The 25,466-nt window shown below is 36.5% G+C and overlaps 3 protein-coding genes across 8 annotated transcripts; 2 read left to right on the forward strand and 1 right to left on the reverse strand.

Annotated features, from left to right (window-relative positions):
• Window positions 1-162: 162 nt before the first annotated feature.
• LOC105277323 (mitogen-activated protein kinase kinase kinase 11) lies at window positions 163-17,307 on the forward strand. 5 transcript variants are annotated; one of them, XM_011335593.2, is made up of 15 exons: window positions 1,090-1,283; window positions 1,374-1,608; window positions 1,709-1,926; window positions 2,118-2,458; window positions 2,716-2,896; window positions 3,017-3,165; window positions 3,287-3,459; window positions 3,641-3,661; window positions 3,849-4,095; window positions 4,306-4,425; window positions 4,929-5,132; window positions 7,206-7,235; window positions 10,157-10,568; window positions 10,740-11,084; window positions 11,204-17,307. In XM_011335593.2, exons 1-15 carry the CDS (start codon window positions 1,090-1,092, stop codon window positions 11,931-11,933), a joined length of 3,600 nt encoding a protein of 1,199 aa, XP_011333895.1. In that variant the 3' UTR covers window positions 11,934-17,307. The 5 variants fall into 5 exon arrangements, with proteins under 5 accessions (XP_011333897.1, XP_011333899.1, XP_011333900.1 ...); XM_011335595.2 differs by lacking the exon at window positions 7,206-7,235 and having other exon boundaries at window positions 163-1,283; XM_011335597.2 differs by lacking the exon at window positions 4,929-5,132 and having other exon boundaries at window positions 163-1,283.
• Window positions 17,308-17,581: 274 nt separating this feature from the next.
• LOC105277320 (aldose 1-epimerase) lies at window positions 17,582-20,640 on the forward strand. The gene is made up of 9 exons (XM_026972650.1): window positions 17,582-18,316; window positions 18,449-18,643; window positions 18,809-18,957; window positions 19,019-19,246; window positions 19,471-19,635; window positions 19,898-19,998; window positions 20,081-20,195; window positions 20,260-20,469; window positions 20,548-20,640. Exons 1-9 carry the CDS (start codon window positions 18,247-18,249, stop codon window positions 20,638-20,640), a joined length of 1,326 nt encoding a protein of 441 aa, XP_026828451.1. The 5' UTR covers window positions 17,582-18,246.
• Window positions 20,641-20,804: 164 nt separating this feature from the next.
• Window positions 20,805-25,302, reverse strand: LOC105277321 (ATP-dependent DNA helicase DDX11). 2 transcript variants are annotated; one of them, XM_020030988.2, is made up of 9 exons: window positions 24,729-25,302; window positions 23,845-24,634; window positions 23,267-23,743; window positions 22,584-23,140; window positions 22,144-22,283; window positions 21,872-22,051; window positions 21,688-21,772; window positions 21,450-21,577; window positions 20,805-21,365 (listed from the first exon to the last, which is right to left on the reverse strand). In XM_020030988.2, the coding sequence occupies exons 2-9, from the start codon at window positions 24,516-24,518 to the stop codon at window positions 21,120-21,122; spliced, it is 2,487 nt and encodes an 828-aa protein (XP_019886547.1). In that variant the 5' UTR covers window positions 24,519-24,634; window positions 24,729-25,302; the 3' UTR covers window positions 20,805-21,119. The 2 variants fall into 2 exon arrangements, with proteins under 2 accessions (XP_019886547.1, XP_011333893.1); XM_011335591.3 differs by having other exon boundaries at window positions 22,144-22,367.
• Between the last annotated feature and the right edge of the window lie 164 nt (window positions 25,303-25,466).

The following is a 25,466-nucleotide window of genomic DNA, read 5'->3' on the forward strand; positions in this document are numbered from 1 at the left end:
ATCGAACCAATCACGAGCGTTCTGCTAATTCCGCATGCGCATATTCCGCACAATGGGACCGCGCCATAACGTGTCGCATCCCATGTGCCTGTGTATGTACTCACAGATGGCGCTCGCGACGGGAACGACGATTTTGACGTCAAGTCAATCATCTGTGATCACGTCGTCCGCGGTGGGGCCATCGTACGAAACATGGCGTCCGCGAGGTTATTGCTGTGAATGTTGCTACGCTTTCTATTGTTAAATGTGGTATCGTCGCGCGAGCAACGGGCTGACGCCAAGCGTCGTGTCGTCGGGGCGGCAAGCGCGCTCGCTTGAACCCCGCGCGACTCAGACCAGCCTCTCGTAGTAGGCATACGGTCGGGTGTCAGAAAAGCACGAGCCCCGTCAACACAGAGTGGCTTGTGGGTATACACACCCTGAGACGCGAATTCTCGACACGAGTGCGATTTCACGGGGCGGCGAGTCGCGAAATTTCCCGTGTCTCGGCCGCGTCTACGCCCAGCGATCCGCCACGATCCGCGAACCTGCACGCGTCCTCGAGGTAGGGCGAGCAAGGGGTGCCCCGTGCGTGCCGCTCGCGTACACGGCACCGCGGAATGCCGGCCCCCTCCCCGTAATGAAATTGTTTTTGTACACGGGGTGGTAGCGGCGAGCCCGCGAGCGAGCGATCTGAGCGCTTTCCGTCCTCGATGGGAAACGACCCGGTGGCAACACCATCGATGCGACGTCCAACATCGCACTCGCCCTCGCCGTGGTAGTACTTACGAGCCGATGAGAATCCGGTGTGACGATGAACCTGACGTGAATGCGCGCGACACGGTATCTCCACGGAACTGCACATTGTCAAGGACGCATAGTCTCGGCAAGCGAAACCACGTGACGAGTACGAGTTTTAACGCGTTTCTAACGTATCTACTTTGTTTACCCACGAGACGGCAGGAACGATAGATATCGGCCCTTTGTGATGTCCTTTTATGTCCCTCACCGTGAACCAAGTATCGAAAGGTAGGGAACGAGTTGCAAGATAAGGGAAAGGGTGTGATTTGTACACTACAGAAGCGAGGGATAAGGTGAGTGTCAAGCCATATGCCGCCGGCCGGGCTATCGGCACGAGGCTTGTCTACCTTGATGGACCACGGACAACCAGACGCTCGTCATCGGAGCGAGCGTTTCCTACTCTACCCAGAGAATGGCTCCTCATACCCTCACAGCCCAAACACGGCCAATTCATCACCAAGATATCAACAGAATAGCAGAAGCAATAGCCAAACTCCTACTAGGTAAATGAGTTTGTTGCCTGAGGAAACTGATCCTTTTTCTGACACATTGCTCTACGCAGTATTTTACTGATTTCTGATCAATTGTTGCAGTTACGGATACATATATGGACATATGTCTAGCAACAATATGTCTGATAGTAGCGTTTCAGACACGCACAGTGGTGGAACTGCGAGAACTGTCTCTCAACAAACTAGTCCATCTCACGGCACACATTCCTCTTCTCAGTCACGACAGGAGAACAGCACCACTATCTTTACAGCCCTTTTCGATTATGTTGCACAGGGCGAGGATGAATTATCCTTACAGAGAGGAGAAACTGTTGAAGTAATAATTATATATATATTTTTTTTTCAGGCTGATATTATCTGATACAATCAATTTTTAACATTAAAATTCTTTTTAATAAAATGCAATTTTGCAATAGGTTTTGTCCAAGGACGCAAAGATCTCAGGTGACGAGGGATGGTGGACTGGAAAGATTCGTGGAAAAGTGGGAATCTTTCCAGCGAACTTTGTCGCAGAGGCCGAGAGCATCGATCGGGTCTCTTCGGTGATTGATAAAGTCCAACCTGTCGAAATCGACTTTGAAGAGTTGCAACTGGAAGAGGTTATAGGGGTTGGAGGGTTTGGAAAAGTATATAGGTATGCGCGCAAATATTAGATCATGTAAATATGTAGAGCTATATCTATATTAGAAACTTATTTCATAGAGAAGAAGAATACCAATATGCTGATTTTAAAGTGCCGAAAGCTATTTACAAGATGTATAGTAATATTTAATTTCCAATATATCCGGTATAGACTTTGATAAATATTTTATTTATTGTTTCCAGGGGCTTTTGGAAGAAACGCGAGGTAGCAGTGAAGGCTGCGCGCCAAGATGCAGGCGAAGAACCTAGTGTAACGTTAGAAAATGTACGGCAAGAAGCCAAACTGTTCTGGTTGTTAAAACACGAAAATATTGTGCAATTAGAAGGAGTGTGTATAAAGATGCCTAATATGTGTTTGGTGATGGAGTACGCACGTGGCGGCAGTCTCAACAGAGTCCTTAGCGGCAGGAAAATAAGGCCCGACGTATTAGTCGATTGGGCAATACAAATCGCGAGGGGAATGGACTATCTTCATAATAAGGCTCCCATAAGTCTCATTCATAGAGATCTAAAAAGTTCCAATGGTAAGATATTTTAATGTCAACAAAAGTAATGTAAATCATTATTAGCATGTGAAAGATCTGTAATTTTTGATCGACAATTTTGTACATGGCACAAAAAAATAAAAATATAAGGTAGTCCTAATTACATTAAGCATCGTAATCGGAGATAACAATTACTTCTTTAGTTTTAACATTTGTGTTATGTTTGTCTTGTTCAATAAATTGCCATCATTATGTAAATACATGTAACAAATGTGACTTTTCATACGTGCCGACAGTGCTATTAAGTGAGCCGATCGAGAACGATGACTTCCAGTACAAAACTCTGAAGATCACGGATTTTGGATTGGCGAGAGAAGTCTATAAAACGACTCGTATGTCTGCGGCAGGCACGTACGCTTGGATGGCGCCAGAGGTTATTAAGAAGAGTACATTCAGCAAAGCTAGCGATGTGTGGAGGTCAGTCTTGGTTGTCAGGTTTATCTTCCTCAAATGCAAAAAAGCGTTTTTTTTTCTCTTCTAATCGTGCTTGACCTTGCCTTTCGCCTCTCAAAATACTTGATATTACTTTGTTGACAGCTATGGCGTACTGCTGTGGGAGCTTTTAACGGGAGAGACGCCGTACAAGGGGATCGATGCTTTGGCCGTGGCGTATGGCGTTGCCGTAAACAAATTGACTCTACCTATACCATCTACTTGTCCTCAACCCTGGAGAGTTCTCATGGAAGGTAAGAGATTAGTAACGTGTGCTAACGAGAGAAAAAGGATGTACTCTATTCTCGAAACTTGTCTGTGCGTGTATTCTCTCGCGAGTTGAACGCGATATTAAAACTAATTATTATTATGCAGAATGCTGGGCGTCAGACAGTCATGCCCGGCCTGGTTTCGCGGACATTTTAGTAGCTTTGGACGAGGTGCACAATGCATTCGCGGCGACGCCGCACGAGTCTTTTCACACTATGCAAGAAGATTGGAGGCTGGAAATTGAACAGGTGCTACACGGACTGCGCATGAAGGAAAAAGTACGTATATTTATTGTATTCGTATTTCCTATTGGAAGTCAGCTCATCCAATATTGTATTCCTGTAACTGTACATAGTTTTATTCTAAAACACATTAGCATAAAATATTAGCCTTAAATTTTATATTTGTATATTAAAAGTGAATAATATTTACAATCATTATTTTAAACGCTTTGCAAAGGCATGCCGTTCCTTAGAAGAGGTAAGAACGAAATAACGAATTGTGATTAAAAGTGGGGTTAATTGTTAAAAAATTATTTTTTAATTTTTTTTCTTTTTATTTAAGTCAACCTTAAATAAGATGATGGAATCTTCAAGTACAATTATATATGTAAAAATGCTCGAAACAAATCGATTTTCTAACGTGCTTTCTTAATTTTGCACACAAGGAACTGCGCTGTAGAGAAGAGGAACTGACGAAGGCACAGGTGCAACAAAGACAGCACGAAGAGTGTTTGAGACAGCGAGAACAAGAATTAGCCGCGCGTGAGATAGACCTTTTGGAGAGAGAGCTCACCGTGATGATAATTCAACAGCAAAATACGCCCACACCAAACAAGAGACGTGGCAAATTTAAAAAGTCGCGATTAAAATTAAACAAGAAGGAACCTGGAAGCAATATCAGTGCACCTTCGGGTAAGAATATTATTTATTTTTCCCATGTTCTTATTCGGATATCACACTAGCTAATATGCAATTCATCCAATCTTTTAAAATCTCATAGATCTGTTTTTCTTTTTGTACTTAGTTATATCTTTCGTTTGAAACATGTTAGAACGCGAAATAGCGGGCAAAGTATATATTAATTTTTGCCATCATAATTAATGTTAAGGATATATTGTTTAGATTTTCGTCACACGATCACTGTTCAACACACGGCCTTAGATCGGGGCAAAGTGAGGAATCCATCGAGGCCGAATAGTCCACCAGGCTCGCCTAGCATTCCAAGACTCAGAGCTATCGCATGTGAGTAACTTGATTTTTAAAAAGGCTTTGGTAGCACTGTGATTCTATGTGATTCTATGATAATATATTTTGTGCGTAATATGAGTGATTTTACGAGAGAACAAATTGCGTATTGAATTGCAGTTCGAACAATTTGAGTGTTACACTGTTTGTTCGTGGTAGACACTTTGTACTTTATTCGATCGATATTTTTTTACGGCATGGTGTGCACACGATTATTTTATTTATATATATGAATATCTTTTCATTTTATTTTCTTTTCTTGCAAACATCACGATTATCTTGAGAGTTAATGTATCATTATAGTACCAATGCATATAGATATATTTATATACATTTCAATTGCTGAGATTAACGTGCACAATTATATCGTTTGACATACGCAGTCGCTTTTGAAATAGTACAATCTGTAAGAAGCTTACCTCCGTGCCGAATGAGCGAAGCAGAAAAGTAGTTAGCGTAGTAGTGAGTAGCACTTTGTTTCTTTTTCTTTTCCCGTTTAGTACCAGCAGACGGAGTTAAGGGTAAAACTTGGGGACCGTCGACGCTTCATCAACGTGAGCGTGGAGCTATTATTACACAGCCACCGAATCCCGCCTCGCCTGGCGGCAAACGCTGGTCCCGTTCCGCGCCAGATCTCGAAAAGACACCTCTGCGTACAGCTCTGTTGGCGAGCGCGCACCGCTCCCCGCTTCTGCAGGAAATAGGTAACCCTACCACCAGAAAATTGTATTCCTCGGCGAATAACCTGATAGATAATCAGCCGGGATGTAGTAACGATATGCCGCAAAGCTCGCTCGACAGCATCATGCAGGGCATATGTTACGCGCCCTGCAACGTAGGCGAAGACTTTGTCATTTTGGACAACGACATATACGAGTCCGTGGTTCTGCATAACAAAAGTGCCCCGTGTAATCCAAAGACCCATTTCTCGGAGGAGCCTTCGGTGATCAATGACAATTATCCTCATAATAAGGTCGTAGGGCGCGCGATCACTGGGGTCACAGTTTCGAAAATTACACAGTCTCCCAAGTACCAGAAGCCGCCCGAATGGGAGTATCCGCACTCCACGAATTTCGTGCAGAATGTGGCGTCCACTCTGGCGGACACCGCGAAGCGGGTGAAGAGTAAGAAACGCGATAGAAGCAAATCGAAGGAGTCGAAGCGCAGGGACAGTTCGGAATCGCGATTGGCGTCCCTGGCCGAGTTTTTCCGATCGCCGTCTGGATCGCGTAAGAGCTCCCTGAACTCGCCGCACACTGGCGAGAGAAAGAACTCGGTTACCATCAAAATTAACGATTACGATGGTCTCGAATCGAGCCCCGAAAACTCGATCGGCAAAACGCAGTCCCAACATAAGCCACGCGTGTCAAAGAGCCCGTTGAGGGTATTCAATAAAATGAAGACGTGGGGCAGCCGGGACGCGCTCGATGACAAAACCACCGTTAAGGTGGAATACAGTGTCCTGGAGAACATCATATCTATACCGCAGTTGAATCGTCGCGATTCGGCGGATCAGCCGAACAACGCCTCAACGGTGCCCAGATTTCTCGCGGCAAACTCTCGTGAGGGAATTGACTTTGAGAGTCTCGAGTCGGAGCTGTGCAACTTCAGCTCGGAACATTCGAACGACAGTTCCAAGTCGAAGAGTTCATTAGGGCCGTATTATGAGACGAGGCATAAGAGATCGCCGATCGCCATTGAGTCGGATATCTTGTCCGCGAAACCGATCCCAGTTTATCCTCTAGATCACGGCACTGAGATGAATTCTCTCTTGCACTACAAGTCTAGAAGTAACGAGTACTTGCGCAGCTGCGACAGCGTTGACAACATCGCGCAAACGTCCGGTCATCTCCAAGAGGAGAGCGATCGTCAAAGTCCATGTGCCAATTACAGTCCAAAGAGAAGTCTACCCGCGTCTTCCCCGGATCATGCTAATCTCTGTCACTCTACCTCGGAAGATATCGATATTGCATCTAAAAATTTTACCAGTGAACAATTCTCGAGAAAAAATGATAAATAGTCGCATCTCAATAAAATCGCACGAAATTCCCGTGTATGCGAGGTGTTTTTGCCGTCTGTCTGTCCTTGCTGTTTTCTTGACAACGCGCAAATAACGTGCGCATATCTCGCGTAATGTCATTGCTAAAGTGATTGAAATCACGATCAAAGACCGAGTTGAAACTTTTCTTAATCCTTGCAATATTGACGGTTTTGGCAACCGCGCAGATTGAGATGCCTGAGTCAACTTGGACTAATATCTTTAATTGTAATATTTTAAATTAAATTAAGTTCTATTTTAGATTATTATTTTAATTAAATTCTATTACTGAGAAATGGCTAATTTTTTATCTCTAAGATTAGTTCTACCAGTGATATAATTGAATAATACAAGAATTATATAAAAAAAATAATTTTAGTCTTCTTTATTGAACACTGTTAGAAGACACATTTTTTAAGACACGCTCGCCTCATTATTGCTCTTAATAAATAACGACAAACACACATTGGTGGTGAATAATCATACTAGTTTTTTTTTAAATCTGGATTCGAATAGATCCGGGCACCACTCGATGAGAGCTAAAGATACGCGCTGAGATGTAATATCCATTATTATATGAGAAGATGCAACCATTATGAATATCGTATGTTGTGACGAGTAGAGCCCGCAGCTCGAAACCGCATTTTTTGATGGCATATTTCTTTTCCGCTGCACTTCTTTTCTTAAATGTGGTATTTGGATGACTTTGTATTGATCGTGTGTTTCTATTCTATCGCAGGCCTCTCTGAGGAAAGCATCTATCACACCCGTAAGTTTTCTCACGCAACAGTTGTTATCTATCTCACTGATATCCTCTTTTTCACCTTTTTTCTCTTACCTTTCCTCGCATCCACTATTCTCTTTCTTTTTCCTGTTACTTGTCTTATTCCGCTGAATGGTCAATATTGCATATTGTAAAGCTAAGACGAAGATCTCAAGTAGACAATGTCTTTTTATTTTCATAACTGAACGTTTTTTTCAATAAATCCCTTATCACGTAGTTTATTGTTTAGTGGTTGATCACATAGTGATAATGCATGTACACACACCGATCGATATTGTTCTCCTACTGTCTCTACCGATGGTTTAAGAATGGCAATCTTTTATTTGTTTTATTAGAAGAAGATCTATGTTGACGGATTTCATGGATGTCTGATTAAATGCGACACTCTCGCTTCCTCGCTGTGCCCATTACAATACACCGAGATCATTTCAGAATCGAGATGAACTCAGTCTTTAATATAGCGTGAATTAATTCTGACTTGCGAAATGGTCTGGATTAAATCCGGTGAGGGACCAGATTAGAGATTTAAGTTTATTTTATGACACTGAAAACACGAGCTAAGGTGCAAGCACGTTTAAAGCAGGCTTAAAGTTATCTCAAACGATGAAAAACGTCTCAAATATATTTAAGTATAATGCACCACTCTTTAAAAAAAGAAAAGAAAGAGGATGTTTATATAGAGGGCATAGAGACTTGTTTTTATACCCCCACGCGTTTCGTAATTTACGAATTATTTATCATTATCGTAATATAAGTCAATGTGATACTCGTAGTTCGAGTAAGCTAAAATCTAAATTGAGAACGTAAAAAAACAGAATATATATAAATATATATATATATATATATATTTATATATACGTATATGCAGTCTTTCTGTTGGTGTTGGTTCTTTTCTGATATTATCTGGAAGACATAACATTTCTAACAGATCTAACAGCCCACTACTACGTGAAAGAGAGTCACGCTTCGGCTATTACCGCAAAGTTCAACTTCAACGGTACTGTTTTTACATTGGAGCGTTATCAGGTTGTATGTCTGCATAGTCATATAATATTTAATAATGAAATAAAACAAATCAAAATTGTCATATAATATATATATATATATATAATGTACACACACATACACACCCCACAAAATATACACACATCATACACACACATAAATATATATACACACATATATACATATATATGTAGAGAGAGAGAAGAGAGAGAAAGAAAGAAAAGTATATTAAAGTATATTTGTTAACGTAGCCCTCTTATTTTGTTGCCTTTTGTGCATTTAGAACGATTGCAAATTTATCAATTGTTAATACAACTTACAGCGAATTTCTGTATTATCTATTATATTAAACTTTCAACCTTTTCGATCGAGTAAAAATTTTGCATATCGCATTTGATACACAGAGTCACACACACATACACTTGTATTTAGAAATAGAAAATTTTTCAATAAAACCTTTTTTCAGTTGGACACATTGAATTTTGTTTTTTCGTTTTGTTGAATTTTTACGCTCGGTCTGTGATTTTATTATTTTCGTAGAAACAGATTATCAACATAATATATTTTATGTAGATGTTGCATCGACATAGAGTACATATTCAGAAAAATTTTAAATAATGTTGCTTATAGCAGTTTTTGTTCGAGATAAAACATAAAAGATGTTCACCGAAAATTATTGCTGTATTACTACTGTCGCCTTTATTTGATGCTTAATTAAAAACTTAGAGATTACAGCGTGCGAATGGCCGAGCGTAAAAAACAATCCTTGCATGTTTCCAGTAGGATCCTAACTGTTAACTCCGATTGGGTTTGGTCCCTTTCTCTTCCTAATATCCTAGGCTCGACTAAAGAGCAAATTTTTTATTCGCATACAATTTCTGTTTTTGATACATACTATTTTTGATAATTGCGAGGAATAGGAATTGCACACAAACGTTATCTACTGTGTGCTTTTGCCATAATTAATCCTGCTTTATGCGATATTATTCTTGATTATCTTGTTTCAAATTATGATGAAAAATAAAATAGAAGTCTTTAGAATTAAAAATGTATAAAACAGTATCCCCACGTGCGCGCAATAATTTAAGTTGGCAAGCTATTTTCAAAGTCTGGAATATTTTATATCTCAAAGTATGAGCAATGCCTTCCAAATCTATATATCTAAACAATTTTAAACGCAATATGACAAACAGGTGTGTCACACAATTTACACACGTTATTTTAAAAATTAATAAAAAACATTTATCTTGTTTCCCTAGAGTGTGTTGAACTTTGCTTCTATCTATAAAAAAATTGGCTAAGTCTATTATCAAATTGTAAATTCACTTCAAGCTATTTCATATTATTTTAATTAAAAAGTCACTTGAAAAGATATTTATATCTGATTATTATTTGACTTGGGCTTAGCCGATTTTTGAAATGCCTTATATGTTGTAATTAAAATGGTTGCATATTTCTTAACTGTGTTTGCTCCAGACTAGAAATAGAACTAGCTAACTAGCATTGAGATAACACTTAATATTTTGCGATACAAACATTGCTTTTATGCATGAATAATAATGAGCAGTTTAATGAAACAACTATGTATAATGTGTATTGCCAGCCTGTCGCAATTATTTAACGTTAAATCAATGTCTCAACTGTAAAATACATTGATTACACGTTAAAAGAATCAATTAATTATATGTATAAGGTAAGCAACATATTATCCCGATCAAACCTATCAATTTCGAGCAAGAAGGAGGAAAACAAAGTATGCACGTCTTTAGAAACAAAACAGTCGATTCGTTAGTTGCCTTTATTATAAATGTTAACGATCATATTATTTTTGTGAGTAGATTACACAAGTAATCTTGACGTTTACGCCAGAATGTCACCCAAAACGTGAATATATTTTATAGATTATACAACATTACCGCCCGATCTGTCAACCGATTGGGTAACGCCGGATTATCCTGTGAAGCCCGGCCTGACTGGACCCTACATCATGCCGATGCCCATTCCCATGCCCACTCTGTACAACGGCGAAATGAAAAAGCCAAAACTAAGCATAATAGAGCTGGCTCTGTACAACATCGCAGCGATGCTGGCCGGCGTGGCCACCGGCTATGACGTGAGGATGTCGAACATATCGCCGATCCATCCACGGCTGTATCCCAGACAGGGCGAGTGCGACGACGAGCAACAACCCAGATGGTGGTTCCAAGCCGACACCGGTTCAAATCGCAGCTCCTACCTTGGTGCCGATTACGAGTTCAGTTCAAGCAGTGGCTATCCGCATAATACTTATCACGGACGGGCACACCATTACAGGTAATCCGGCTGAAATGATTTTAAATAATTTATAAATATTTATAAACAATTTTTAAATATGTTAAAAATATTTAGTTCCTTGATACATGGAACGATAACTATTCATATCGTATTCTACAATTATTGTGAGATTGTACAGAACGATTATGTATTTCACATTCTGTATTACAGGCCGTTCCTGAGTAGCATGGGTGGCATAGCGCCCGGCCTTCCAAACGCAGCGATACCGGATAAGCCTCTACGTTTCACGGATTCTCCGCAGCATTACACGAGTAGCACCACCGGCTCCAACGCGCCCACACCGAGCCCGCGAAGAAAGAGCAGCAGCAGTACCAGCAACGAGGACACGTACTCGCACGACGCAGCCCGCGTAGATCGGATGGAGAGGATGCCGACGATATACATGGGCAACGTCACCCCGTTTCCGGACTACGGGCCACCGGTATACACCGTCGTTTCATCGGAATACTATCGACCTCCTCCTGACCCGGCATATTTCGTACCTACGGAATATCAGTAAGTATACCTCCTGAATACATGCAGTCTCGGCGATTGATTACAAATGGTAGGAAAAGCTAGCAACTATGAATGAAGAATTTAGTCAGTTAAGTTTACGCTAATTTTATTCTTTTCAGTGATCGAATGCTAGAGTGTCCCGAGTTTCCCCACGCATATGACAATCCAAGCAGCATGAATAGCCCGGCTAGACCAGTGTCTAGACTTTTGCCTTATACACATCATCGCACTTCGTCAAATGTCTCTAACGCCAGCACATCGAGTCAGAGTAATATCAATCCAACGTTTCGGTTGGAGGATGAGGATGATTACGGGGTATACTCACCGTATTATCAACGACCATCAAATGTCATCTCCAGCTTGGCGTCGACGTACGGCTCGAACATCCTTGGTCACGAATACAACTCACCATTACTGACTCGTCAAAACTCTCACGATTCCAACTCGAACTCTGGCGAGCGGCCGAGTAATCTAGAAGTCGTTACACGGCTACGTTCGAGCCTCAAGCGATCTAGTTACAATCCGTATAGCTCGCCGAGCAAGAGCGTGAGCAAGAACAACTCCGGTTCGGGCACACCGACGAATCCGACACCGCCGGATTCGCTGACGTCCGAAGACTCGAGCTACGTTTCCGCCAAGGATAGCCAGATTTCCATCAGCAGGGTACGCTTCTCACCGGTGACGTTCGATCGGGACAGCGTGTCGGCGCGCGAGCACAGAGAAACACTACTGGACATTCCGGTACATGGCCAGAACCAGGACGCCACAGTGCCGCTGCAAGCTAACCGACGTCTGAATCGAAGCAGGAAGCCAAGCATCTCGGAGCTTGAAAGGGAGTTCTTGTCATAGCACTGGCTTATTTAAGGTCATGCGGCTTTACTTAGGACCGATCAACCGAGAGGATTCGTCGATGCTTTAATATCTATTGATATCTCTAGCATATATATATATAGAACGATCTTCTTATACTTTCAGTTACATAGGATAGCGGTTAATCCGATCTTGTAACTGAGACTCGGTTGATTAATGGAATATAAAGATTGCAGAAGGATGTACGTTGTCAAAGCACTGCCTCTCGCGGACGATTTTTATCGGTAGAAACAACACGTTAACGATATATTAACAAGTCCAAGAATTAACATTCCACATGATACACGTATTTAGCGAGTTTCCTATAACTTGATGCAATTTAGGTAATTTTATTAAGTAACAAATTCGTCGATTAATTTTGAAAATGATTTTGTTCAAGAGGTGATATTGAATCTGCAAAGACTCTACAATTAACAATTGATGCGGCAATAGTAGGACATCAGTGTATGTACCAATTTTTTCTACCAAATTGGTATGTAACAACATTATTGAAGTAAGCATATTATCATTGAAAAATGTTATTATCCGAGATTTGTACAGATTAACATTCTTTCCAGTTTATCAAGACATTCCAGAAACGTTGCTCGTCACTTTTAATCAACGTCTTAGCACGTTGATACGCATTTACAGAAAAGTGCAATGTTTGATTTCACAAAAGCGGAGACAGAATTATTGAGTGTGTATAAACAGGTGTGTCCAGTAAAGTTCTAATCAGCACTCGTATAGAGGTATAGAGCGAATTGAGTTGAATCGAAAAGCTGCAACTGCAAGTTCTTGTAGTTAATGTGAAATTACATTGTTTAAATGTTCGTAACAAAACTCGGATAATATCTGCCTCGATGCATGATGTAATACATTCCAGAAAGATTTTTACAACGGATAGGATACATGTGCAACATATTCGTACATGTAATTAATATATTTGGAATTGTACATTCAGGCGAAAATACGCTTATTTTAATATTTTAAAGCCTTAATTTTAATATTAAAGTCTTAAGATATGGTAGATATCAATGACGAATGACAGTTTCACATTGCTTGAACTGACCCACAATTTGAATGAAAAATAATATTTCTCTAGATATACTATGTATATGAACAACAGACATTGAAAGTTTTATCTAATTAATTTTTCTATTAGAAGGTATTGGCTGCAGTTATATGAAATGTATAAATTTTTGTACATTCTATGCAACTTAAATAAGCAAATCGTTGAGTATATACTGGCGTTTGCAGCTTGATTATTGTACATTAATAGAAATATGATTTTAAATGTTGATAATCGATAGTTCGAGCAAAAAAACAATCATTATTTATTGTCTAATTTTACTTATTTTACAAGATACGAACAGATACAAAATAGCTAGTTTAAAACTACTAGATGCGACGTATACACTTAGCCGAATTTCCCTCCATTGTGTTAATCTACAATGTTTTCAACATTATCTTTCTTTTTATTATAATCAGTGTAACTAGTCATTTATAATCATATTTGAAGTGGTATTACTGTTACTTTCACAGCGACGTGATTCCATTTTCTTTCATTTCAGATATGAGATTAATTAGATTAGATTTCGCGATGTTTCAAGCATTTTTCAAACATCATTATTTTACAAGCGTATTTGCTTTTTAATTATTTTTATTTCCAAATTTGTCTATATTTCTTTCAATTTAAAAGAGATTCATATACTGAAGAGAAAGAGAACGGTATCGTATCATTATTGAAATGATGTTTCTGCTCAATGATATGTTTATCGTCGTCATCGTCGTTGCAATTGCAATGCACAATTGAAGGTGTACACGATTATATATATTCATCAGATACTTCCACCTCTTCTTATTTACGCTAATAGACAAAAGGTACGATCGACAAGCAATTTAAGGAACATGTACAGTATCAATTTTAACAGTTACACATCGGTTATAGATCGGCAAATAGAATTTCATAGCGCTTCACTCAGCTGCAACGCTCTTTTTACATATTATCTGTGAAGTGCTATGCTCTTCTTATGAACAATCTGTATGTTTATAGAAAATAGCCGGAAGGCATGTAAGTAATAAATATAATGATGTAACTGCGCCAAGCGTGAGAAATATTCGCGAGAAATATTCGCTGTAAAACAACAATCTTCCACGTACACGTAAAAATGATTGTTGTGTTTGTGCTCATGTGTGCACGCGCGCGTGTATGTGTGTATGTGTGTGTGATAACTATCATTACGTGCACGTGAAGGATATATATATATATATAGTATTGGTGTATATACAAAAGTAAATTGCCGTTTAATGTAGCAAGATTACTCATACATTCCTTATATAATTCACACTGTTATACAATGTAATTTTTATGAAGTTTCGAAGTTTCTTTAACATATGGATATTAAAACGACCCAATTAATTCGCGAATGCATCGTACTAATGATGAGTGTAAACTTTCAACATACGGGGCAGCGAACAGAGTACAAAGTAAAGTCCGTACTACCTATCCTTTAATTGAAATAGCTCGACGAATGTTAAGGACTAATACTTATGTACTGTGTATCGCGTATTCTGTGCCCTGGATGCGAATATAGATAATATTGATTAAATGATGATGTACGACGCAAGACAAAATAATATTGATTTATTGATATAATAATAACAGAGAAAACGTGGAAATTTAGTTTACACTTACGAACCAATCAAAGTTACTTACATTGTGTCTCTATGCCGCATTCGAAAAAATCAAAACGTCTTGTTTATATGCGTCAATCTCGTGTAGCATGTAATGTACAAAGTATCACGGATTTTTCCTTTTGTCGTGGAAGCTACTTCTTTTCCTTAATGACAATTATCAGTATTAATTGTAGGTATATACTGCGATGTATATAAAATATAAACGTCAGTGGAAAGAAGAATTTCTTTGATGGTTTTATCTGGTTTTATAATGATTGATTCATCTGGCTACGAAAAGAAAAGAACAAAATGAAGAGACTGAAAAAAATCAGCCATCAATTAAATTCCTCCGGAAAGCAACTTAATAAACGATAAAAATGTATGTAAATTTTTCCGACGTAAAGAGAAATTTGAGTCTATCAAATTTACGTGAATAGCGGAACTCGCAACTTTGATTGCAATCTTCCTTTTTTCGTACTTACGCAATCGTTATGCATACTCGTTACGATTTTATTAAATCATTAGCGTTATTATAAACAAAGACGATTTGATTTGTATGTTACAATTACTTTTCTTGCATTTATAACGCATTTAATGGGTATACTTCTCTATGGTATACAGAGGTATTTTTGCGGTGCTAAGATCACGTACTTAATATGTTAATAAGTGACGTACATAAAAATTTTTAATGCTTCCAAAGGTAATGGAGAGAAAACGAGAGAATGAAAACGATTTGTTTGACAAAGCGTTTTAAAATGATAATGTACTGAGGATTGTAATAACATAATTTAATTATACAAGGATATAAAATTGCGGCAGCTACCGATTGTGTAATGGCGTACTCGTCGCCGACAGTGCTAGTCTAAGCTATATTTATTTTTTATATATATAACAAAAACATTTTAGAGTCTAGAGATTAAGAATCCGATTTTATACTTTATTAGAAAGCATTACGGAATATATGTTTGACCTGTTGAACAGAACGTGTATGAGAAACGTGTGTTCAAAATAATTCTATATATACAAGATAAACCGTATTGTATCATATCAAACGTAACTGAGGTCTCTTTATATCAGTCTATAATATATCTCTCTGTAAAAAAACTCAATAAATTTATCATATATCATTAGTACGACACATTATGTAATACTAATAATACTAATAACAATTTATTTCTTTCAGATATTTTCCTAATTGCTGTGACTCAATGTTTCATAAAATAATTGTTGATCTGAAATTTATGGATTGAGTATTTGGAAAGAACAGTCGACACGATTGATAAAAGCGCTGTTTGAAAGAAGAAAATTATATCACATATTTAAATTATTTCACGTTAACGCTATCAATTCACACATAGACAAAACTAAAAATTTCTTACATTTAAAAGGCTCATTAAATTTGTTATATTATTAAATCGAGAATATCAGATTTGTAACACCAGATAAATGATCTTCTTTCAAACGGTTAGTGTAATATACTTTTAATACTGTTGAATCTTTTGTCTCTCTTATTCCTTCTCTCTTTGTCACCCGTTGCATGTGACGCACCTTAATGCAAAATAACTTTATTGAAAACTAGTGTACGAACGTGCGAATATACACCAGGATCGTAAACATGATGTAAGACCAACGTCAGTTTTATCATAATACATAATTTCATGTTCACAATGTAAATTTTACTAGTTTAGCTAGGACCAACAAGAGTAGCATCATAGCACTGAAACACAAATACTCATCAGCCTTATGATACATAATATACAATAAGATGCCATCGTTCGGAACCCTGTTTCTTAGCCTGACACACCGCATTAAAAACCGTGTAAATGTATATAATTTATGACGTAAATTATATATTAAGATTGCATGCCGCTTATGCGCGAATTAGTAAATTGTATGATAATGACCACGACCAAGAATTAATTGTATATGAATTGTCAGATCGATGTACATATAAGCATTCGTGTTTTGTGATAGCTCCGTTAGTATCTATACGCTTACGATAATTGCGTGTGCACACAAAAAGAGAATTTAACATAATATATTTCATAAATATAAAAAAGATCATCGCATGTGGGGCTATCACAGTGTAGTGTGTATACGTGTGTATGTATATACACGCAATGTGTGTATGCACATACCCGTACACAGGCACGCAATCATACATACATACGACCCACACACGAAATTAAATTTTTCTGTCAGTATTTCTTTGTAATACATGAGCTGTAGAAAACGTAGAACATGCGGCATATTCATAAGTCGCGAGGCAATTTATTTAAGCATGGAGTAACTCTGTAGTTTGTAAGTATATAATAATGAGAAGCTAAGTGCAATGTGTTCCACGTGTATATGTTAAGTGAAAATAACGATCGCTTCGTGCGCGCCTTAAATAACGTATAACAGTAAAGTTGCGAAATCCAAAGCTTTTAATGGGAAAATGTCATTCAATGTAATATAACTTTTACTAGCGATTCCGTGCAAGTTTGGGAAAATTCGCTTTCAATTTGGGAATCTCTTATTGATTTCCTACGAATAATATTATAAATTGCCAAAAGCACGGTGAGCAAGATCTTGCAGAATTGTACTATGAGCAGCGATAAAGAGATTATTATAAAGATTATACAGACGAATGATTTTATAACAGACCCGAAAACTCGATTGTTTAAAGACGAAATATATCACAATAATATCTTCTGTATCTTTTCTGTTTCATATGCTGTTTTCATTCCTACAAAATTAATCGCATTTTAAAAGAAAATGTGTATGCGTGATGTTTGACCAGCACTAAAACAAAAAGAAAATTATTTTGTATTTTTCCAAAGTATATTATATATTGTTCTAGAGATATAAATTACATGAATTATATAAATATAATAGAGATTAATAGGGAGAGAGAGAGCGAGAAAGAGAAAGAGATAGAAACTGAAACATATATACATGTGAAAATAATGATATATATAATAAGGATAATAAAAAAATCACTGACATTTATTACTTTATTTTTATTATATTACTATTATTGTTATTATATATTATTATAACATCCAGCGTTACGAATTATGAACTATGAATTAGCCTTCTTTCCATCTTTATTTTTATTTTTATTATTAATATCACTATTATTGCTATTATTAATAAATTATTTCTAACAATCTTCAAAAAATAATTTTAAGAGATGTCAAAAATGATGTCCAAAAAACGACTTTATTTTATTTATTTGATACATCTTTTTAGACGTTTTTGCAGCATTTTTTAAGCACCCGTGTTGTAGAAAATTTAATTTTTTGAATGATCGTTTTTTGAATGAAGGTATTTTCCATTACTATAAAATTACGATGACCACATTAAACAAATTCGAATGTTGTTGAATTTTTATCTACAAAATAATTTTTATAATTAGGCTATAGTGACTGTGTTACGAAAAATAAAAATGCGATTTTCTGATGTTAAAACGACAAAAGATATTTATAACATCGAAATAATATTTTAATAACCAATTTTTTTTTATCATTCTTAATGCGAGAATTAATGTTATATCATTATAATCATTTAATGTAAACGCGTCTGCAAACATAACTAAATTCCCTGTTTCATCGTGTGACATGAATCTGTAAAGAGATAAAATCAAAAACGGAACATGATCACTTACGATTGTGACTGTAAAGATGTCGTAATTACGGAGGGAATATTTGGAGAAATTTATGCCGGTATTTATTCCATGAAAAAGCTTAGTGTTTGTCAATGATGACAATGATGATGATGATAAAAGCTTTTTAAACTCGTAGAATGTCTGGAGGATAATATACATCATTATGACAATGAAGAATACAACGAACCAGAAATATTTTCATATACTGATATTGAGAGATTCTCGGACGAATCTAGATTGATACCAGTAAAATCATATACGATGATTAACAAAAATCGTGTGGAAATCACCGTTATTTCTTGGGGCGCCACAATTGTTTCTCTAAAGTATCCTGATAAGTACGGACACATCGCGGATGTTGTGCTTGGATTTGATGATTTGAAGAGTATGAATTCTTGATTAATTAATTATAATAATTGAATATAATCTTGATAATATATTTAAAATAATTTGCTGGAACCATGATTATCTATGTAGCCATGTAAATATAATTAAATCTATCTTGCTGTAATTAAGATGTAAAAAAACGAGGGACTATTGTTTCTTACAGGCTATATGAATCCCAGAATTAATCCATTTATAGGATGCATATTAGGTAGATGTGTAAATCGCATAAAGAACGGTCACATTGTCATCAAAGGTAAAACTTATCAGCTCACGAGGAACGATCTCAACAACAAACATCATCTGCATGGTGGTGTAAGTAAATACTCGTCTTGTCTCATTCCGTTCAAAAATCAATGGTCCCCTCTTATCTTAGACGAAGGGTTTTGGTCGCCGGTTATGGGAATCGCACATTGACGGCTGTTCGGTCGTCATGAGCTATTTGAGCAGGGATGGCGAGGAAGGATATCCCAGCGCTGTATTGAGCACAGTGAGATTCAAATTGACGCCCGACAATAAGTTGGAAATAGGTATCCGGGCGACAACGACGAACTCTACAATAGTGAACATCTCGCATGGTTCTTTGTTTAATCTTGCTGGGCATGTAATTAACACATTTTGTGGTAACGTTAATACGTTGAAATCGAGGCTTCCATCATTCTGAAAATTAAGAGAAAAAGACATCTCTCTAATCTTAAAATCTTTTCGTCTGCTTCTTCAAATCAAAATACGACACGGTTTATAGTTTCAATGTATTACGTTGGAATAAATTAATCAAGAATCTATGCCATGCAGGCGCACGCAGGTACATTATTCCCTGTGATATAGGATGCCGGTCAAAGAGAATTAATGAAGCATGAAATCTCGTTGAATTGCGATCGTTGGACCTTTGCGAATTATGCGGATTCGATACCAACTGGCAGTATACGAGGAGTTGGAGGAACTATCATGGATCTGCGCATACCGAGGGCTTTAGGGAGCTGTATCAAAAAGGCATTATGTTTCTGCAATCAAAATATTGAATTGTGCGATAAGTAGCTTCAAATTTTCCAGATACATATATTTGTCTAAAATGATCAACGCGCAACAATCTAGGAAATATCAGGGACGCTCACGATGTAAATTCATTGCATTTCGAGAAGCTTGATTGTGCGAATCGATTCGATGTTATCTAAAAAAAATTCAGAATTATTTATTACACAATCCAATATATCAATCTGCGATTCGAATTCTGACAAATGCAATAACTGTGCAGGTTCCGCCGGGAGAAGGGTACGATCATAACTTCTGCGTCACGTCGAATTGGCACGGAAGTAGCACATATGTCGCTCGAGCTATTCATCCAAGGAGTGGCCGGTAAGATTTGTAATCACATTATTCAGAGCGAAAAATGCGTCGCAACAATATCCTGAAACGGATCTACAAGATATGTATGCAGTGTTTTAGAGATTTATTCGGATCAACCTGGGGTACAATTTTACACGGCTGGTCGCTTATCACCGTGCGTTGCTTCCGAGGTATCGGATTTACAATTAAATGGCAATCATCAAAACCGTACATAATATAATATATATAAAATACTAAAAGCTTGAATTAAAAGGAATAATTTTATTGTAGATTGACAGTAACATTGCATACGATAATAATCCGAATCGTGAAGAAGAATACGAACATGAAGCAAAAACATTAACTATTGATCAAATGGAAAAAGATACTACGTCTGAACATAAAACACCGGATTTTATTTTGGGAAAGCAAGGTGCCTGTTATATAAAATACTGCGCTTTCAGCATTCAACCGCAAAACTACCCGAATGCTATTAATATTGTAAGTAACTACAAATAAATTATAAAATACCGTAACTGTGTAACATTCGTTAATATACGATTCCGTAAATTCTTTCAGCCGCATTTTCCCTGTCCAATTTTACAACCTGGGCAAGTTTATTGTCATGATTTAATTTATAAATTTGGGAATCAACTGACCAATTATATGTAACTTCGAAATTAATTCCGTTGAAAACATTAAATTTACACGTGGCGTAAAAAAATTTAATATGCTTTAATGCCGTAACGGCGTAATACATGAAGTATTATAACAAGAAAGATAAATAAAAATATTTTTAAGGGAAAACAATTTTTATATAATTATATACGGCTTTAAAAATCATAAAAATTGGTTTAATAACTATTTAATAATAACAGCAACTTTAAATACTATATTTAAGATTCTATTCTACCAGTAATATCAATATGAGCACGTAAGAGAGTTTAAAACTGGGATTATCTCTTTCTATCGAAGCACAGCAGAATCAGAATATGCACATTTTTTCAAATTTCAGTAATGATAAATTAGAATGTAGGCCGTTGTTGACCGTGGCTTTAGCTTTTATGTATCGATATTAATATTATCACAATAACTTTACTTAATAACTTAACGACATAATATAATATCACTGTTATCTTATAATATGGAATTTAAGTCCTTTTTGTTCTTTTCGCTGTAAAAAATTTTGCAACGTTACCAACTAGAGATCCAAATGAATCGTTGATTGTGACAGATCGTTGAATCCATCGCGGTAGTGCTTTGATTTTGTGACAGTAACGTCTATCTAATAGCACAACTGTAGAGTAATCATTAATGTGACGAACAGATCGGCCGATACATTGATTTACCGCCTTCATACAGGAATTTTCATAGAAGCTATTGCCAGCATCTGATTTCTAAACAAACATTGAAAAGTTAAAGCGGAAAACATCAAAGTATTATATGAAATGTAATAAGATACATAATAAAATGGTACATACATGTTCATTTAAATATTTCATCTTTTCCTGCAATTCTGGTGATTTAATGTTAGGATATGGTAGGCCAACGACTATAACACATCGGCCTAAATCGTCAGAAAAATTTAAACCCTCGCTTAATTTACCACCTATAAAATATTACATAAATGAAGAAACAAAAAAAATTAGATTTATTTCTATCGATGGAAAAAGGTAAAGTGCGCAAACAATTTTTCTGATATTTATACCATTTACTCACCAACTACACTGAACAGTAATGATCCATTGCAGGGAGATTGTGGATTCTTGATGGAATGTGCATATTGATCCAATGTTACATTAACCTATAGTATAACATAAATCATGTAGATCATACATTTAATATTGAGTATATAAATATTAATAATATTAACGATCTGTTAGATATATAACAATGTAAATACCTGCGAAGCTAATTTAGGCTCACGATAGATATGTTTCTTTGCAGAAATTTTCGCTATGACGCCAGATTTATCTAAATGTTTAAATACTGTATCTTCATAGCTGTAAGATGGAAAAAATACCACAATACCAGCTGGCACAATATTGCATAAATTTAACAGAGCTCTACCTAACTCGTCCAGCTAAAATAAGATTTATAATATGTAAGTATTTTATGTATTTGTTTAAATGTTAAGATAATGTTCAATGAAATAAAATGAAACAAATCTATTACCAATTTTGCATTTTGCCGATTTTGAAAATTAAATTCAAATTCAATTCCAGTGGGACCACGTGTTACAATATTGGATATAATATTTTCTTTAGGAATTACGTGATCGCATGAAAATGTCATAATTCTGTCTGGTGAAGCACCTGCCATTAGAAACAATTGGTCTGTAAATTCAGACATCGGTTCCATCGTGCCACCAGCAAGCACCACAGATCTGGTATCCTTAACTGACATTTGCAATTAAAGAAATCAATTTTTATAATACTTATCAACATAAATATAGGGAAAAGTGAAAAAATATGTTATAAATCTAGAAATAAGTTTTCCATGATCTTTTTACTCTCTAAAAAAATCGGAATTCCAAATTTATTTTTCTTCGTGTTTGTTATTTCGAAATGGTAGCCTTGAAAATATTACTTATTAAATATTCTCAATATACATACCAATGTCATGAAAATGTGCTGCTGGATTTAACAATAGAAACTTTATGATCCCTTGTCCAATAGTAGCGCCAGGTAAAACGCATATTCTGCCATCCGTACAGCTATTCTTCAGGCACTCCAAGAAACTTAAAATACCCATCAATGAATTGTTCATCTGCTCTTCGTTGCTACTCGATGCATCCGGCACACTAGTAGTAGTTTCTTGAAACGTTGAATCCTTATTCTTGATCGAGCTTAAGAATTCTGTTACACCAGATTTCTTTGTCTGCGGTTCAGTTATTTTTACGTTATTGCCATACTGCTCGACAAACCCTTGCAGTTTATGAACGAGTTTCGAGGCTTTAACAAATTCTAACAGTTTGAAGATGTTTACTGTGTCGATCTCTGTAAGCAATTCAAATTCCTGTATTTTGTACAATTTAGGTTCCATCGCTTTATCAATCTCATCATTAGGATGAGACCTCGTTGTCGCGCCGAAAAGAGCTATAAGCTTTTTTAAACAAAAACTCAGTTGGCTCAAATATAACACGCTTTTGGCCGAGAATAAAGACTCAAATCTGCAATCACATTATTCTTAGAATGAGATTTAATTCGAAAATGAAGATAAAAAGAAACAATAGGAAATAAAATAAAGCAGAAGAAGAGAAGAAAAAAAGAAGTAAATCATTTGTTGATCTTTATACCTCTTGCGATATTGCGACAACTGATTGTTGCAATGGAGCAAATTTCTCCCTGTAATCGCGCAGCTGTGCATTCCTTCAATCGCGTCCAGTAAATTATGAGCTTCGTCTATTATTAATACATTTCCCTCCAGATCTATACCTAAACTGGTCCTCGTATTTTTATGCAAAATAGAGTTGTATGGAACTAATATCAGTTGTCCATTTTGTAGAGATTTGCGTGTGCCATAATATGGACAAGTATTGCTCTCCTGTCCCTTCTGCCCGATTTCTTCGACATCTTGAATATTTGTAAGAACTTCGGCCATCAGCGATTTCTGATCACCTGGTACAAACGGACAACCGCTTGTAGTTTTTAATCTTTTTAAGTCTTTTTCTTGCTTGACGGTAGCCTTGCGCCTTTGTAATTGAAGACAAGTTTCATTAATCAGATTAATGTATTTTAATTTCTTGACGCCTTTATTGATGCAGTAGTTTTGTCTAGAAGAGCATAGCAATATATTATTAAATAGCTTATGGAAATATCAAATAATTATTAACTTGTTGTTCTGTAATTATTAGTAATAATTGCAAATACATACCTCGATGAAAGCGGCACTACAGAAATATCTTCAGAATAAGGAGATCTCTTTAATTCGTGTACAAATTGTGTCAACTGTGAATGAGTTCTAGAGCAGAAAAAGATCTTGGTGTTCTTGAATAACGATTCATCCGTATCTTCCTCTTCAGAACTCTCCGAGCTCGACAACGCATCTTCTAAGAGAAGATCCTTTGCGTCGCAAATATCTGGATCTATTCCTTCCCTCTTGCTTGAATCTAGAAGCTTTTGCTGCCTCATTTTCCCAATCGTTTTAGATTGAGCAGCTTTTTTTGACTTAACTATATTTTTTAATTTTGCCCTCTCGTTTTCATATTCGACCAATGCATCTAACTTAAGTTGCAACGGCTGCCTCTTGGCTTTCAGTTGTATTTGTTCTGCTTGTATTGAGAACCAATTGTCGGACGATTTCTCATAGGACTTTATTTTTTCATCTATGTCTGCGATTGTAGAAATTAGTTCCTGTTTCTTCCATTTTTCATGATCAACCAGCCATCTAAGCGCACCACAAATTAGAGATAGAGACTTTCCCGTGCCAGTAGGACTCTCAAAGAGACCTATTTTGCCATCTTGCAAACAATTATAGAGTTCCGTCATAAATTGCTTTTGAATTTCATATGCCGGGAAAGGAAATGGAAATTCCTGTGGTGGCTCCATTTATATTCCTCAAAATATTTAAATTATGTGTTCTTATATAATATATTGTGGTTCAAGATTATATTTCTAAACCGTTTTTCCTTCCTTCAGGTAAGATAAAATATTTATTCCTCTTTCTGAAATATAAAAAGTTAATGATTTTTTCATATATATATATAAAAGATTATAATTTATATAGCTTATTACAAAAGGAATTAATTTTTGACTTACAATGCAAATTTATTTTTATTTATACTTTAATATTTCTTTAGATATTATAAAAAGTTATGACTGAAAATTGGAGTTAAGATAAAATAGAAATTTGTATATTAATTTTATTTATTTTTAATTATTTCTCTCAGTCTCTCTTGATAACACAAATAATTTTGCTCTTTTTATTTGATCAAATTATTCATGTACTATACTGAATTACTGAATGTACTGAGAATAATTCTACTTCATTTCCATTCTTAGTTTATTCTATTCTAACAGTGATAAACTCGGATTCAAAGTATAAAGATACGAAAATCTCGAAATTCCAAAATCAACAAAAGCTATCCTATTAACCAAACAACATATATCTGCACACAATATACACGTGCACAGATGTGTACAGATAAATCAACTTGCCATGTCTTATAAATCCTATTTTATTTCTCTCTGTTTTCTCTTTATTTGCACAGTTTATATCACGAAGATTTCCGCTTTTTCCAATTAGCGGAAAATGGCGGAGATACCAATGTACGCACGTTAAAAAACTCGAGTTATCTACAATTCAGTAATGCCCATCATAGAGGAACGTGTAGGAACATAAGAGATCACGAACATGGCAATTTGACAGGAGCCGCACATTGATAGGTTATATAGCTTTGCGTGTCTGTCGCACGAGGTCCTCAAGATCGATTCGGATTCGGAATTTCGAAGTCCTCAACCTCGAGTCACTTCTGTCAATCCTCAACTATTGTGCGC

Source organism: Ooceraea biroi, chromosome 9 (genome assembly GCF_003672135.1).
Source record: "Ooceraea biroi isolate clonal line C1 chromosome 9, Obir_v5.4, whole genome shotgun sequence".
Taxonomy (NCBI): domain Eukaryota; kingdom Metazoa; phylum Arthropoda; class Insecta; order Hymenoptera; family Formicidae; genus Ooceraea; species Ooceraea biroi.